Genomic DNA, 17,646 nt, shown 5'->3' on the forward strand with positions numbered 1-17,646 from the left:
AAAAGACCCCAAGGGGGGGGGGGGGGGGCGCAGCGTGAAAAAGGGGGGTGGTGGGGGGGAAGAGAGGGCGATGGCTGGCTGAGGGGGGGCGGGGCGTTGAAGAAAGGAGGGGGGGCGCGAAGGAGAGGAGCAGGGGGGGGCGGCAGGCGCTACAGCGCTGGGGCGCGTAGGCAAACCAGGCGGGGGAGGGGGAACATACGCGAGGGCAAGCGGGGGGGGGGGGAGCAGACGTGTGGGCGGGAAGGGGGGGAGGGCGTGCAGGCAGCAACGCGAGCAAGAGGGGGGAGCGTGAGCTTCAGCGAGCCGGTCTAGAAGGATATCTTCCTGGGACACCTCGTGTCAAAAACCCGATATCCAGGCAGAGTTTGTTACAGCCTCCTGTGAAAAACTGTTACATTCCCTCCTGCTTAGCTTGGCGGCAGGTTCATGGCTTCCAAGTAGTCCACCAACAATTGGAGGTACTCCTAGGAGAACTCCTCGTCTAGCCATACGGCTTCGTGGGTACCTCGATCTCAAAATTTCGTATAGAACTGACGTATCCGTCGATCGGAACCATGCTTCCAACGATGAAGAAGGATCTGCTCGGGCTCAATAACTTCTGCTTCGTCTACCACATCTGGCTGCTGTTCATCTGAAACATCAAACACTTCTGGACCAGCATATGGTTTTAGCCAAGAAACATGGAAAACATCATGCATTGTCCAACTGGTAGGCAAATTTAACTTCATGGAGACATCACTTAACTTCTTAACTATTGGAAAAGGGCCAAAACTACATAATGAAAGCTTGGGACAATGTTTGCCCACTTGTTTCAATCTTTGGTTCATGATGCACTAATAGACCGAATCCCCTTCCTTAAAGTGGTTATCTCATCTAAACTTACTTGCATTTTTGTGAACCGAATAATGGCCAGGCTCAAAATTGAGGGCCAAACTGGGTTGAGTACCAAACTCTGCGGAATCGACATACTGATCTTTTATGCTATTTAAGTCTTTTCCAGGGATGTTGAGAATGGTAGACTCGTGTGACTGGTCTGGATGCTAGTCTTTCTACTAAGAACATCTGCTACTGGGTTATGCTGAGCAGGGATGTACTTGATCATTCCTCCAACCTGTTGGAAGAGCTGACCTTGTCTAGTGTGCTGAGCACTCCATTGGGCACTTGGCATCATCGGGAGCCACTTTAAGTGCTTGGTGGTCTGTGGTGACTGTGAAAGTGTGTCCATAAGGATCAGGTTTGAAATGTTTGAGAATTGACTGCTGTTCTAGCTTGCCCTTGAAAGTCTTGGAAAGACAAGAGGGAAACTTGCTAGGAGGTTCTGTTAACTGTGGGATACTGGGTAGGAGATCATCCTTAAAAATGTCTGAATGAGAAAGGAGATCTGCCAACTGAGAGACTGAAGATGATGAGACAACGGTTATTGATGAGATAGAAGCTGTCTGAGCATAAATCAATGCTCCTTCTGCTCCCTTGTGGATAGCTTGATTGGCGTTGTGCCTTTTGGGAAATGTGGGTGCGAAGACTAGGTGTAAACCTGTCCACATCCGGATGATATGGGACTAATGTGCAGTTCAATTTATTAGCCAACTGGGGAGAGATGGCCTCTTCAGAACTACCCATATCAAAAAGGACTACAAACTGTCGGCCCTGGGCAGAGCCATAAGCTCGGATGAGGCTCTTCTGAGCAGCATCGCTCTCACCCTCCGGTTGAACTACATTTGAGGTAGTAGGCGGGGCTGGAGGAGCTGGGGAGGCTGTGGCAATTGTAGCAGAAGGAGCTTTGGAGGCTTGTGCCGCTTGCCATTTGTGGCAATCCTTCTTACCATGCTCTATAATATGATAGAAAAAACATCTATTTTCTGACTGGTACTTCCTTTGCTCCTCTGGAGGAAGATAACCTCCAGTAATGTCTACTTTAGTCTTTTCATCAAGGGTTTTCTTAGGTTTAGATTCTTTATCTTTCTTACCCCCTGAACTGGAGCTATTACTGCCGTCCTTCTTAGCATCTTTAGAAGAAGCGTTACCTTTCCGTGTCTATGCAGCTGATTGCTGCTGTTGGGGTTTGGTATTGGATGGAGATGACTGCTTGGGCTTGCTCCCGTTCAGCTTCATTTCTTCATTCTGAGCGAGAGTCAGAGCCCGGTCATATGTAATTGGTTCAAAGTTACGAACTGTGAACCGAATGTTAGAGTCCAATCCACGAATGAATTGCTCCATCTTAGCCTGCGAAGATAACCCTCACTGATGTGCTAAAGTAATAACCTTACCGGAAAACTAAAGCACTGGGGATCCGTTCTGTCTGAGTCCATAGAACTCATCTTTGAGGTAGGGCGGGAGAAATCTGGTCTTCAGGTCATGGACAAAGATGTCCCAGTCAAAGGCTGTGACACCTGTGGTATGAATACTAGACCAATGCTACCACCAACTGACTGCCTCACCAGTGAGATGGGGAGCCGCTAAGTGGACTTTATCTTGTGGGTCTGTGATCCTAGCTAATGGAAAATGAGCATTAAACTAATGAATAAATTGATTAACTGATGAATGATCACACTTACCATCATACTTACTGAAGTTTGGTTGACTGCGAATGATGGTGGTTGATGCTGCTGCGGACTGTTGGCTGGTGACACCTATGACTGGGGAGACTGAGGAGAGCTGCTAATACCTCAAGTGTATGGCCTCCTTTTCCCATTGGTGCTCGAGATCAAGCTCACGTTGGTGTTCCTGAGCGGCGAGTTCAACCTGACACCGGTCTTCGTCGATCCTGGGTTGGGCTTCCTCATAGTCCCGTCTTTTTGCTTTTTCTTCTTTCCTTCGAGCCTCATCCTCTCTCCTTTGTTGTTCCATCTGAAAGAAGAGGGAGATGTAGTCGGGTGCTGCTGGAGGCGGAGGAGGACGTGTTGTTGTTGCCTCCAAGAGTTGGAGACGCTCCATGAGCAGCTGGTTCTGAGCTCTCAGAAGAGCTATGGTGTCTGCTGTAGGCGGAAGAACATGGTCTCCTTCGGGGGAGATCTTCCAGCTGATGAGTACTCTCTTCTGTAGACATGATGCTGAAGTTGGTGGTCATGCTGGAACGCAATCTAACCATCCAAGGATGCCCCCACGCTAGGATACGGTGTGTGTGGACAATCTGAATCTGATACCATTGTGATATGCAGTGCGGAAGTATCCTGTCACACAAATGCTCACACCGTCTTCTGTATCCTGAGTTTCGTGAGTTTAGCAATCCACTTTAATACTTCAAACTTTAGAGATGAGAGAGAGATATATGAGAACTGTACACTAGATTGGGTCCCTAATTACCCACTGAAGGGCCCCCTATCCCAATAACGAGATAGTATTGCTTTATTACTTTAGAGAGAATGACTGTGGACTATAGATAAGCCAAACGCAAGATCTCGGAGGATCTGAAGCCGGGCTGAACTGTACACAGCTGTAGAAACACCTCAATGAACTGATCTCGAGCCTATGCACTCTTCCCAAGGGCATGAGGAAGGGCTGCACACTTGAGGCTGAGAAAAGAGGCGGTGGACTGTTCTAAGCTATGTTAGAATGCTGTAAATGCTTATGAATGATAGAATACCTTTACCAAATGACTAGTGTATGCCTGGATGATGCACTGAATGCTGGATACTGATGTAGACTGATGAATCAAGGCTGAAACTGCTGGGAATCTGCAAACGCAGGTCTGTAGGGCTGAATACTGTTGTAGGACTGATGTTGGACTGCTGTAGAACTGTAAACGCAGGGCTGTAGAGAACTATACACAGGCCGGCTGAGAGGTATGCAGAAAAACACAGATATGATTGCTGAATTGGGCCTGTGGAGGTACTATATGGCTGCGCCTACGGTCTGTAGGGACTGTACTGCTGTATGGCACTGCTGAATCTGCTGCGTTGGAACTGTTGAACTGTTGCGCTTGAGACTATGGATGACTGAAGCAAAAACGCAGATGCTTAGAGGGCTGGAGAAGCAAAACTCAAGTACTCCAAGGGCTGGATGAGACTAGTCTAGTGCTAAAGGCAAGGGTACTCCTAGGGCTGAGGAGGAAAGCTTTTATAAGGCACACTGAAGACTGAATGAAGAACTAAGCCCTATGCAAAGCCTATTTATACTAACTAGGGGCTGGTCAAGTTGGCTGGTCATTTATTTAATAAAGTTTATATTTATAAATGATATTAAATGCTAAATAAATACCATAAAATATGGAAAAAATACCAGATAAATCCTAGTAAAATCCCTAAGGCTTCTGGGATGTTCTAAATGATGTGCACAGGCATATGAATGCATATTATGCAAAATGCAGAGTGCTTTCAGATGCAAACCCTAAGGCTTCTACTGACTCTACATGCATGAATGATTCTCTCCAAGTGGATTAAGGGACTTGATTGACTGACTGACTCACTAAGGCTGAGGAATGACCTACGTAGCTCGTGTCTGACTTATCTTGGACTGAGGATGTACAATGGGGTCACGCCGTACGACAAATATCATCCTACTGGGTTCTAATAATGTACAAATGTTGCACTGCTGATGATGAGCCATCTTGTCACCATGCACTGAGTGCAGAGTGCATGTGATAGCAACCACATGTAGTGTGTGTGCAAGAACACAATCAACACGTGTTTGCTGGTAGAAATGGTGCTTTCTCGGGGCATCAGATTTTTAATGCTAGCAAAAGCAACTTTTCGGGTACTTTCATCATGGTTAAACACGATTTGCAGCCATGTGTCGCATACAATGTCTCACATGGACGGTGGATGGTGGTGCAGTGTCTCCTTGCCAGTGAGGTTTACGTGTTTGCTAGTATATATGCTTCACAAACATTGCTTCACAGAGCAGAACTTTGGCGTTCCATCCGGTGTTAACCCATGGGTTACAAATGCGTTTCTCACAGGGGATTTCAACAACTCACCTAGCCATGAGGATAACTCCTCACATTGTTCCCATATGTTGCGGGCTGAGCAAGCAAAATGGCATAGTATGATGTTGGGTTTTATGCTGTGTATGCACCCAGAGGAGTGCTAGTGATCATCAGTAGGTTACTGGGGCACTTTTTACTTCAGTTAGTGGAGGTTTTTTCCCCCAGTTTAGTTCATTTTCACTTATATGCAGTTTATAAGTGTTTTGGTCCACCCGGCACATTTATGGCCGGTCATGTGAACACTTATCCTTTAGGGGTCACTATCATGTGGCTTGTACTTCACATTTTTCTATCATTGAGATATCTACAGCAGTCGTGTACACTCCCTGCTGGTTTTCTATGCTTGTTTTCTTTCTGTAAACCCTAACCCTAACCCTGTTTAGGTCTTCAATTGGTATCAGAGCAATTGAAGTTTGGCCCTTGCCCATTGCTGTACACTGCCTGCGCTCAGCTCTACCTGTACATCAGCGCGGCCTTCAGTCACACGTGCGCCTGCTGCCCGTACACCCATAGTGCGCAGCCTTCAGCTTCAGCTGTGCGCCTTATGCCCGTACATCCAGTCGCCTTCAATCAGGTACTACACCAAGTCGCCTGCAGTTACGTACGTGTACCAGCCCCGTACTGTATGCGTACGTGTACCAGCTTCGAACAGTAAGCGCCGCCACCAAGTCGCCGACTGCTGGTATTCGCCTGCACGTCGACACCTGTGCGCCACCTATTGTGCAAGTCGACACTACAATCGCCGACTGCTGGTATTCGCCTGCACGTCGACACCTGTGCGCCACCTATTGTGCAAGTCGACACTACAATCGCCGCCTGCTGGTATTCGTCTGCAAGTCGACATCTGCAGCCAGTCGAGCGCATCCCTGTCATTAGTGCAGTTGTAACTGCTACGTACGCTTGTACCTGCATACAGCTCGACTGCAGCTGACATGTACCTGCTGCTCCGTACAGTCTTCTGTACACACCTGTGCAGACAGCCGTACAACTGTCAGTACAAGCGACCAGCAGCATCTGGTGTTCCGTACTTGTTCTGTACCAGTCAAAAGTACCTGCTCTTTGGTGAACTGTACCTGCATGAGTACAACAATCAACTCATATCTCAGAAGTGGTAAGCATTACATAATTTGAATACTGGGCATTCTTATTTTTCTCTGTGAAAAATACACAGGCACAACAAGCAGTTTTTCTATCAAGAAAAATACAGGCACAAAAGGCAGATTTTCTAGCAAGAAAATATACAGATTTTAGCACAGTTTGGGTGCAGCAAATTTGGGCATTTTTGGGGCATTTTGGCATTGTGTACGCCATTTGCTGCCCTACTCAGTCATTGGTGCATTAAGCTGCACATTCAGAGGATTGAGACTGCAGGCAGATTTGGGTAAACTGTATTCAGTGGAGTACAGTTGTTATCAGGGTTTTTTGCTTTTGGGTTTTTTGGTAAACAGGTACAACATTGTGCGTAAAGCATAATGGCAAATCAACAGCAAAGTGATGTATTCACATATTTGTCTAAGGAAGACAAATTGGATGGCACGAACTACTCCTTGTGGAGTTTTATGCTGAAAAATGTGCTTGTGGCAAAAGGTCTTTGGGATTTTGTTAGTGGTGATGAACCACGTCCAGGTCCATTGGCTCCAGAGACTCCTCCTCAAGGGGGTGCTCGTGGACGAGGACAACAGGTACAAGCTCCAGGACAGCCATTGCCTGTTCAGAGAACAAATGCTCAAAAGACATGGGATGCCAGGGATGCACAAGCATTGTCACTCATTGCATTGTCAGTTCAGAGGTCCATTATACCTCATATTCGGTCAGCTGGCTCTTCACAGAATGCATGGGTGACTTTGGAGCAGATGTATGCTGCTCGTAATGAGGCTAGGATCTCATTTTTGAAAAGAGAGCTGGAAAATCAGAAAATGAATGAAGGAGATGATATGTCGAGCCACTTAAACAAGCTGCAGGATTTGAGAGAGCAACTCATCAATGTGGATGAGATTATTCCTGAGACACAGCTTGTGTCCACCATTTTGCACTCTTTGCCAAGATCTTACTTGGCTTTCCATACCTCTTTGAACCTCAGCATGAGGAATGCTGTTGAACCCCTCAAGTATCAGGAACTTGTTGCTCTCTTACTACAAGAGGAGCAAATGAGGAAGAATATGAATATGAACACAAATGCTGAACAAGCATTTACTACAGGTCAAAAGGGGAAAGGGAAATCTCAGCCAAAGAGTGCAAATCAAAATTCAGCTGATGGTGGTTCTTCACAGGATACCAAGAAAAGTAATGGACAGCCCAAGAAGAAGGGAAAATGTCATTACTGTAAGAAGCCAGGTCACTACATCACGGAATGTAGGAAGAGGATTGCCAAAGAGAAGGCAAAGGAAACTGGGATGTCTGTTAATGATGCTCCTAAAGCTCCTCCAGAGACTGCTTCTTTTGTTGAGGACAGGGATTACTGTTTCTATACATGCAGCTATGATGCCTCTTGGTCTTCACAGGCACTCAGTATGACAGAGCATGCATGTACTTGGTATTTTGATAGTGGTGCCTCAAAGCATATCACATCTCGCAGGGATTTGTTTAGTCATGTTGACCCTGCCCCTGTTGGCAAAACTGTTCAGTGTGCCAACAATGCTTCATATCCAGTGTGTGGCATTGGGGAGATTCAGCTTACAGCCATTGATGGCTCCATTCTCCGCCTTACAGATGCCTTATATGTACCAGGGATTAAGAAGAATTTGTTGTCCATTTCTTCTTTAGCACATTGTGGAATGCAAGTCCACTTTGATGATGATAAATGCATGGTCAGAGACAAAGCAAATGCCTTGACCTTGATGCTTACTGGTACATTATGTCATGGACTTTATGAGTTGGATGCATTTCAGCCAGTGGATCAGTCTGCTTATCATGCATTCACTCTTACTCCAGCTATGGTTGATGCGGAGTTATGGCATGCTCGCATGGGGCATGTAAATTTTGGTAGTCTTATGCTTATGCAGCGACATAATATGTTTACAGATCTACCTCTCATGGAGAAGCCTCCAGATCACATTTGTGAAGGATGTATTTTGGGAAAAATGCACAGGTTTTCCTTCCCACGTGATCAGGCTCTAAGAGCAACTGCAAAGTTGCAACTTATACACAGTGATCTTTGTGGTCCCATGCAGACGAAGTCATTAGGTGGTTGCTTTTATTTTGCAACATTTATTGATGACTTCTCTCGTATATGCTGGGTCTATCCTTTGACACAGAAATCACAGGTATATGATGCATTTTTGGCATTTATAGCACTTGCTGAGACAGAGTCTGGATGCAAGGTGAAGACTCTCCGTTCTGACCGAGGGGGGGAATATATGTCACATGTGCTGAATTCTTTTCTTGGGAGTAGAGGTATAAAACATCAGTATACTACTCCTTACACTCCACAGCAGAATGGGGTTGCAGAAAGGAAAAATCGGTCACTCATGGAGATGGCCAGATGTATGCTAAAGGCAAAAAGACTACCACATATCTTTTGGGTGGAAGCAGTAATGTGTGCTTGTCATATTTTGAATCGATGTCCCACAAAGGCATTGGTTTCTATTACTCCTTTTGAGGCTTGGCATGGCCGCAAGCCTTCTGTATCGCATTTTCGTATCTTTGGGTGCCTTGCATATGCACACATACCCAAAGAGTTGAGGAGGAAGCTTGATGATAAAGCCACAAAATGCATTTTTGTTGGGTATAGCCGTGAGAGCAAGGGCTACAGGTTATATGACCCACTATCCAGGAAGATATTTATCAGCCGGGATGTGATTTTTGATGAAAAATCAGAATTATCCATGGCTGGTTATGAGGCAAATCAGGCTGAAAATGATGTATTTGAAGGTCTTCTACCCATGGAGTTTCATTCCACAGTTGGTGATCCAACTCATGAGGGTAATGGACAGCCAGCAAATGATGTAGGTGGTGCAGAAATTCAGCAGCCAAATGAGCCAGAAGCTGAACCAAATATGGGACAGCAGGCACCACAGGTCAGACATATACCTAGATGGTATTTGAGGACACTACAGGACAGCCATTTAGAGGGTCCTCTTGCTGGTCGTACTCGTAGGGAGACAAGGACCAATGAGCATGCACACATCATAGATTTGAATCTGGTTATGGCAGCCAGTTTACAGGATGATGATGAGCCTGATTCGTTTGTGGATGCACGAGATAATGTGCATTGGAACAAAGCCATGCAGGATGAGATTGATTCTATTAAAAAGAATCAAACATGGGATTTGGTTGATCTGCCCAAAGGCAAGAAAGCCATTGGTACTAAATGGGTCTACAAGTTGAAAAGACATGCAGATGGATCCATTGACAGGTACAAAGCCCGTCTAGTTGCAAAGGGCTATGCACAGAAGAAGGGCATTGATTATGAGGAGACATTTGCTCCTACATCCCGTATGTCGACACTTAGGTGTGTCATTGCATTGGCTGCACATCGTGGTTGGGTTGTTCACCAGTTGGACATAAAGACTGCATTCCTACATGGGGACCTCGAGGAGGAAGTTTATGTTTTTCAGCCCATGGGATTTGCAGAACATGGTCATGAGGGGAAAGTATGCAGGCTGAAAAAGGCCTTGTATGGTTTGAAACAAGCTCCACGAGCTTGGTATGCAAAAATAGATGCTTTTCTACTCACTCAGGGATTTGTGAACAGTCCATCAGAGACCACTTTGTATGTGAAGAAAGAAGAGACAGATCTGCTGGTCATCAGTCTTTATGTGGATGATCTCTTGCTCATGGGATCAAATGATGACAAAATTGCAGCATTTAAAGAGATACTGCAACAGACATTTGACATGTCTGACTTGGGTCTTGTACATTACTATTTGGGCATACAGTTTGTGCAGGATAACAGAGGCATTGGGTTGTTGCAATCACGTTATGTTGCTAAACTTCTAGAGAAGTTTAAATTTCAGGATTGCAAGCCTATTAGTACTCCTATGGAGCCTGGGATGAAACTGTCACTACAAGATGACAGTGTTTCCTTTGATGCCACTACATATGCTCAGGCTGTTGGGTGCCTCATATACTTGTGTAATACAAGGCCAGATATTCAGTATGCAGTCTCTCAGTTGAGCAGATTCATGCACAGCCCACGGTTGTCACATTGGCAAGCTGTGAAGCGTGTATTCCGTTATTTGCAGGGTACCTTGTCTCTTGGGTTGCTTTATCCTGAGGGGGGTGACATGCAGTTACATGCTTACAGTGATTCAGATTGGGCTGGTGATTTTGATACCAGACATTCCACTAGTGGGAATTGTTTCTTCCTTGGCGCTTCATGCATTTCTTGGCTAAGCAAGAAACAGACCACAGTGGCCACTTCATCTTGTGAGGCAGAGTACAGAGCAGCCTACACTACTAATGTTGAGTGTGTTTGGCTGCGTCGTCTTATGACTGATATGGATATTTCAGTGGAGGAGCCTACACCTATCTATACTGATAGTCAAAGTGCCATTGCTGTGGCCAGGAATCCTGTGTTTCATGCTCGCACGAAACACATTGAGATTCACTATCATTTTGTTCGGGAGAGACTCCAGGCAGGAGATATCAGTCTGATCTACTGTCCTACAGATCAGAATGTGGCAGACATCTTCACCAAGGCATTACCACGTCCGAAATTTGAAGCATTCCGCAATGCTTTGAATTTGTTTCCTTTTGGTGGATGATGTACAGTGATCACATATCACTCCAGGGGGGTTTGTTGGGTTTTATGCTGTGTATGCACCCAGAGGAGTGCTAGTGATCATCAGTAGGTTACTGGGGCACTTTTTACTTCAGTTAGTGGAGGTTTTTTCCCCCAGTTTAGTTCATTTTCACTTATATGCAGTTTATAAGTGTTTTGGTCCACCCGGCACATTTATGGTCGGTCATGTGAACACTTATCCTTTAGGGGTCACTATCATGTGGCTTGTACTTCACATTTTTCTATCATTGAGATATCTACAGCAGTCGTGTACACTCCCTGCTGGTTTTCTATGCTTGTTTTCTTTCTGTAAACCCTAACCCTAACCCTGTTTAGGTCTTCATATGATTGAGGGTTTGCATGCTTTGGATCTCTGGAGACGGCTCATGCCAAACACTTCTGGATTCACATTTCAGCATAATGCTTAGTCGCACTATTTTGCCTGTCTTGATTGATGGTATTTGTTAAATGCAAATTAGTATGATGCCTTTACATACCGCATATGGATTGACCACACAATGTGTGTGTCTGATCATGCACCGTTGTGGTTAGCTCTATACTTTGGAATGGGGATTCATGACCCACCTTTGCCACAAACGATTACTTCTCATCAACAATAGTTACCTCACTCATGATGCATTTGCTGATTTGGTATGCTCGGTTGCACAACCCCTTTTGCTGCAATTGAATGAGGATGTTGACATTGCATGGCGTTGTTTTGTTTCACGCATGCAAATGCTGATAAGGGACTATGGCAAGTGGTACATAGGTGCTTTACAGGAGAGGGTGGCAGACGCCAAAAGGATTGTGCAGTCTTACACTGAACTTAGTCATACAAGACCACTAATTGTCGAGGAAAATGTCACACTCATAGATGTTGAATCTTGTATCAAGGACAATGATAAACGAAAGATTGCAAAGTGGCAAATGTTTGCCGGCAAATGCATTTGCTGATTTGGTACGCTCGGTTGTGCAACCCCTTTTGCTGCAGTGGAATGAGGATGTTGACATTGCATGGCGTTGTTTTGTTTCACGCATGCAAATGCTGATAAGGGACGATGGCAAGTGGTACATAGGTGCTTTACAAGAGAGGGTAGCAGAGGCCAAAAGGATTGTGTAGTCTTACACTAAACTTAGTCATACAAGACCACCAACTGTCGAGGAAAATGTTACACTCATAGATGCTGAATCTTGTATCAAGGACAATGATAAACGAAAGATTGCAAAGTGGCAAATGTGTGCCTGGCAAAAATCAATGCTTGATAAGGGATGCTCTTCCAAGTCTTTTTTCAAAGGTCTCCATGCATCTAGACAAAAGCAAGGCATAGCACGTCTTATGTTGTCTGATGGCACGTGGACCTATACCAAGCAATAGCTTGCGGAAATATGTCACTCTCATTGTAGGGATTTATTTGCCCGTCCTATGCCACTTACACAGGATGCATTGGCTGCTCACACTATGCTTTTGGATGAGGTTACAACAATCCTATCACTTGATGAGGCACGAGGCTTGGAAGAGTCCTTTACAGAGGCAGAACTACAGGTTGCACTTAGAGGTTTGGGCAAATGGAAATCTCCCGGGTGGGATGGTTTGACGGTTGAATTCTTTCACACTTTTTGACCGGAATTGAAGCTTCCATTGCTATGCATGATTAATCAATGTTGGCGTGACGACATGTTGCCTCATTCTTGGAAGGAAGGCTTGCTAAAATTTCTCCCAAAAAAAAGCAACTCTGTGAGAATTTAGGTAACTGGAGGCCCATCTCTCTTATGCCAGTTGTTTACAAATTGGTCACCAGAATGATAGTTAATCGCATTAAGGGCTACCTTCACTCGGGATTGCACCCAACACAATACGGCTTTGTTCCCAGGCTACAAATTATGGACAACATAGCAAATGCCTACATGGGTATTGAGTATGCCAAGTACACTGACCACCAGGATGTCCTAATCATGCAAGTAGATATTGCTAAGGCATTTGACACTGTCCACTGGGACTTCATAGCTAGGGTGATGGATCGGATGGGCTTTGGACCCAAAATGCGAAATGTGATTTATTGGCTATACCAAGGGGGTACTGCTCAAATCATTTTTGGTCGGGAACTTTCAGCCGCTTGGATCTCAGGTAAATCGGTACGTTAGGGCTGCCCACGTAGTGCGCTGCTTTATGCCATTGCCACACACCCCTTGCTGTTATATATTGACAAGCTTACCTAGCAGGCAGCTTGCATGGTATTGCGATGCTAGATGGTTCTCACTTGTGGCACAGGCCTATGCTGATGACTCGTTCTTCCCTAGAAATACCCCAGTGGATTTGCAATGGATTATGGATGCCCTTTTGCTCTATGGGCTAGCAGCAGCTAGGTTGCATGTCAATTTTCGAAAGTTGAAGCTGTTATCAGTCCGTCACTATCTTTGGCATTCTAATCTTTGGCCAGGTCAGATTGTTCCACCCGATCAAGGCATTTGGGATACCCGATTAGTTGGGATGTTTGTTTGAAAGATGAGAAGGTATGGGTGCTGACTCGATTGGAGTGCAAAATTGATTACTAGAAGCTATCCACTTGGCCTTTGCATGTCCGCTTGCGAATTGTCCAGTCGATCATCATGGTGTACATTCAGTTTCACCTTCCTTTGTTACCCTGGACTAGTAAGCAGATTGATACATTTATGTCTCGTGCCATTGCTTGTCTCTGGCAAACACAATCGGATCGCAAAGGGCTTCATCTACTCAAATGTGCTTGTGTGCGCACACCAAAAATTCATGGGGGCCTGAACATTCTCGACATTCACTATCACATGCTGGCACGTAAGGCCACATTGCTTATTGACTTTGTTTGTCAAACGCAGCCCTAGACAAAGATGTTGGCAGCCATGTGTGCACACACGAAAGTAGATGCTTATGGTCACTGGGTTTTGGATCACTCGGATGTCATTTTTGGTCATCTTACTGCGCGCATACCAGGTTGCCCTTATGCCACTTCTTTAGCAATAGATCTTATGTTTCATCCATTGGTCAGGTAGACCTCCACATATAGGGAACTCACTCCGATCTCAAAGCATTCATTGGAGTCGAGCCTTTCCTCGGCCTTTAGCGCTGGATCACCCATGAAAGGCTTATCATCTATTGACTTTGGGAATACGTATGGTACAAGATGTGGTTGATGAGCATGGTATGGTTCTTTCTTTCCCCAGGGCCACCAGGCAATGGCATATGGGCATGCATCATAGGCCGATATGGCATGCCATAGCTGAACTTATCATCTATCGACTTTGGGAATACGTATGGTACAAGATGTGGTTGATGAGCATGGTATGGTTCTTTCTTTCCGGAGGGCCACCAAGCAATGGCATATGGGCATGCATCATAGGCCGATATGGCATGCCATAGCTGAACTTATGGCTCCATTTTAGCCGGTACTCCCTCTTGAGGAGGAGGATTCATTACAGGATTGGCATTTTGATCGTCAGCAGTCGGGTTATGCCTAATTTCCATTCCATCTCCTCGTTGCTTCCAAGGCCTACCATTTGCTTATTCCTCGGCCTTGGATAGTGGAACATGGGAACAGGCTATGGCACTTGGATAAGCCTTTGTGCTAGTGGAAATCGACTTTAAAAAAGGTGTGGAAGTCAAAGTTGCCACTTAAGCAACGGGTCTTTTTTTGGCGATGCATTACGGGCGTGCTACTGGTTGGCACTCTACTGGCTCAAAGGCGTATTGCTCCAACTTTATGTCGGTGCTGCCGCCTTATGCCCGAGACCATACCTCACTTATTGTGGAGTTGTTTGCATTCCCACGATTTTCTTCATCACTTGACAACACTGCTGCAGTATAGATTCCCTCGACAATGCTTTGGGCGACTTTTTTTTGGATTTTTGGCATATTGTCCCCGGCCTTACCGGGGTATGATGATTTCTTCGCATGGGTGCGCTTCTGGGCTCTTTGGACCATCTATTCCACCAGAAATCATGTGCACTTTTTTGGTGATGATGTTCATCCCTTCTCCTATTTTCGTGCTGCCCTACTCCAGTCTCTTCGAGATTGCTATGATCTTGGCGAGCTTTCTCTCCAGGAGTTTGAAGAATTTTCCAAGTTTTTCTAGTCTCATAGTTCCACCCGCTTCAGGTGACTATGACTGTATAGTTTACTATTTAATATAAACAGTAGTTTCACCCAAAAAAAAAAAAAGTGTGTGTGTGTGTGTGTGTGTGTCTCTCTCTCTCTCTCTCTCTCTCTCTCTCTCTCTATATATATATATATATATATATATATATATATATATATATATAGAGAGAGAGAGAGAGAGAGAGAGAGAGATGCGTGCGTGCATGTGTGTGTGTGTGAGAGATCAATGAGCCCATAAAGTAACTGCATCTTGGAAAAAAAAAGACAATCTAGCTATCGAGATGAACAACTGTGTAAGTGACAGAGTTATAAGGTACCCATATGACGGCTAAGGCATGTGGAGTGATCAAGTTCTCCGCGCGCACGTACAATAGCCTCTTAAGAGAACTTGATCATTGCATGTAGCAAGTCTTGCAGGGGAAAGAGCATGTGCTCGTAGTTTGAGGTTGCAGGCTCTGATTTCTGAGGAAAGAGTTGTGGCTTCTAGGATTGATTATTGTGAGGAGTGGATGAAGTTGTGTCGATGCTCTTCGTGGGAGTGATTTCCACGTTGTATATTGCAGTGTATAATGACCAAGGTGTTCCTGCAGCATTTCATGTCCCCGTGGGTAAAGTCATACCGTTTGGAGCCATGGAAGCGGCTCTTCAAAGCAGTGGAGATGAGGCGAAGTTTCATGATCTACTTGTCCAAACAGAGACTGCACAGGTTGAGAATGGTGAACTAGACAGCATTTGTAGGGAGCTGCAAAATGTGGTGGCAGAACAAAGGCTGCCCACGTCCGTCATTGAGGATATCTGCAGGAGCATGCCAACCAATGCGCGACTCATTGTCCGCTCGAGCGCGAACGTAGAAGATCTGGAAGGGATGTCAGGAGCAGGCCTTTATGAATCCATACCAAATGTGAGGGCATCTGAGCCTGAGAGTTTTGGAAAGGCTGTAGCGCAAGTCTGGGCATCACTCTACACACGAAGGGCCATTCTTAGTAGAAGAGTGGCAGGGGTACCACAGAAGGAAGCGGCTATGGCCGTGCTTGTACAGGAGCTCCTGTCGCCTCATCTCTCCTTCGTTCTCCACACAGTGAGTCCGGTTGATAAGAATGAAAAGGTAGTTGAGGCGGAGATAGCATCTGGGCTGGGCGAGACACTTGCCTCGGGTACCCGTGGAAGCCCTTGGCGCATCGCCGGGAACAAGTTTGATGGGAGTACAAGAACCTTGGCCTTTGCAAACTTCAGCGAGGAGTTAGTGGTGCTCAGTGAAGGCCTTGCAGATGGGAACGTCAAGCGGAGGACCGTTGATTACAGTACAAAACCCCTCTCTGCAGACGTGAAATTTCGGGAGCAGATCGGTCAGCAGCTGGCAACCATAGGGTTCTTCTTGGAGCAGAAATTTGGAGCTCCACAGGATGTGGAAGGCTGCATAGTGGGGCAGAAAGTCTACATAGTACAAGCTCGTCCTCAACCATTGTAGCCCCATATCTCAGCGTGTTCTGAGAGTACCAACATTCTGTCTAATGCTGCTTCCTCTGTTTTGAGGACCTATTCTGTCGGGGAAAAATAATCATTGGGATGCAGGGGCTGAAAACCCTTCATGTGCCCTTTATTCTACTGCCTGTTTTCCACCTTTGTATTCAATGCATGATAACACCTTGATACCTCTTGTACTGTCATGCGGGGAACTTCAAGTTCCACTCCTCTACTAGGCTTCTGCATGCACCCAATGCTCTTGCAACTAGTTCTTACATCTCACGGCCAAGGAATTAGGTTATGCATGTGTGCATGTGTATGTAGAGATTTGGGGGGAGGTATCATGCACCCGATGCTCTTGCAACTGGCTCTTACATCTCACGGCCAAGCAATTAGGTTATGCATGTGTGTGTGTCTCTCTCTCTCTCTCTCTCTCTCGAAGGCGTCATGCACTCAATGCTCTTGCAACTGGCTCTTACATCTCATGGCCAAGGAATTGGGTTATGCATGTGTGCGTGTGTGTGTGTGTGTGGAGATTTGGGTGAGGCATCAATTTTGACTGATAGGCAGGATCTGAACTTGGAAAAAAAGGAGACATGATTAGATGAATCATAGCCAACAAAATAGAGTTCTTTCATCAATGGGGCATTTTAAGCTTATTGCACAAAATGTAATTGATAGAGATTGTGCATAGTTTCCCATAATGTATGTGACAAAAAAACATACATAACTTTTTGTTATGCATTTACCATATAATATGTATTTAGATAGATTAAATTGCATAATGCATTATATAAGGTAGCACACACTAGTAGCTAATATATTTTCATACTGACATGAGGTGAATTTTATGTAAGAGACATGAATTTGATATACAACTACCATGTATTAGGTAGATTAGATTGCACTGCATTAAATATATTTACACTAGAATTATCTATTAGATAGTTCTAGTGAGTACGATGAATGGGTTAAATACACAAGTAATATATTTACACTAGAATTATCTATTAGATAGTTCTAGTGAGTACAATGAATGGGTTAAATACACAATTGAATCAAAAAACCATTATGTTTTTTGTGCATGTCAAAAGTAATTACAAAAACTCAAGTAAATTTTTAACTAGTAATCGAAATTTTTTTACATACATAAGGCAATGATAGCAATAATATTTTAATGTTGAAAAAAAAACTATGGTGATCAATAGAGCTTTAAAATGGTGGCAAGCATCAAATTTGTAATCTCATATAAAAAATATACATAGATTGAGCATTTTATATTACATCAGACACTTGTGACCACAAGGATCATGATTATTTGGTATTCCAATTAACTAGATTTATTATTTTTATTTTATTTTCTCTCTTATTTTTAATATAAATATAAATTAAGGGGATTTTTTATTTTAA

The 17,646-nt window shown here is 44.7% G+C and overlaps 1 protein-coding gene across 2 annotated transcripts in view; it reads left to right on the forward strand.

The window, feature by feature from the left end:
* The window catches only part of PWD (chloroplastidic phosphoglucan, water dikinase (ATGWD3)), a 112,783-nt gene extending 96,355 nt beyond the window's left edge, over positions 1–16,428 (forward strand). Inside the window, exon 19 of one of the 2 annotated variants that reach the window (XM_086814584.1) lies at positions 15,336–16,428. In XM_086814584.1, coding sequence (XP_086670710.1) covers positions 15,336–16,240 — 905 coding nt within the window. In that variant the 3' untranslated portion in view covers positions 16,241–16,428. The remainder of the gene's footprint in view (positions 1–15,335) is intronic. The other variant, XM_086814592.1, reaches the window with a different exon arrangement.
* The last annotated feature ends 1,218 nt before the right edge of the window (positions 16,429–17,646 follow it).

This window comes from Cibotium barometz, chromosome 2 (assembly GCF_041138505.1).
Source record: "Cibotium barometz isolate CiBa-2024 chromosome 2, ASM4113850v1, whole genome shotgun sequence".
Classification (NCBI taxonomy): domain Eukaryota; kingdom Viridiplantae; phylum Streptophyta; class Polypodiopsida; order Cyatheales; family Cibotiaceae; genus Cibotium; species Cibotium barometz.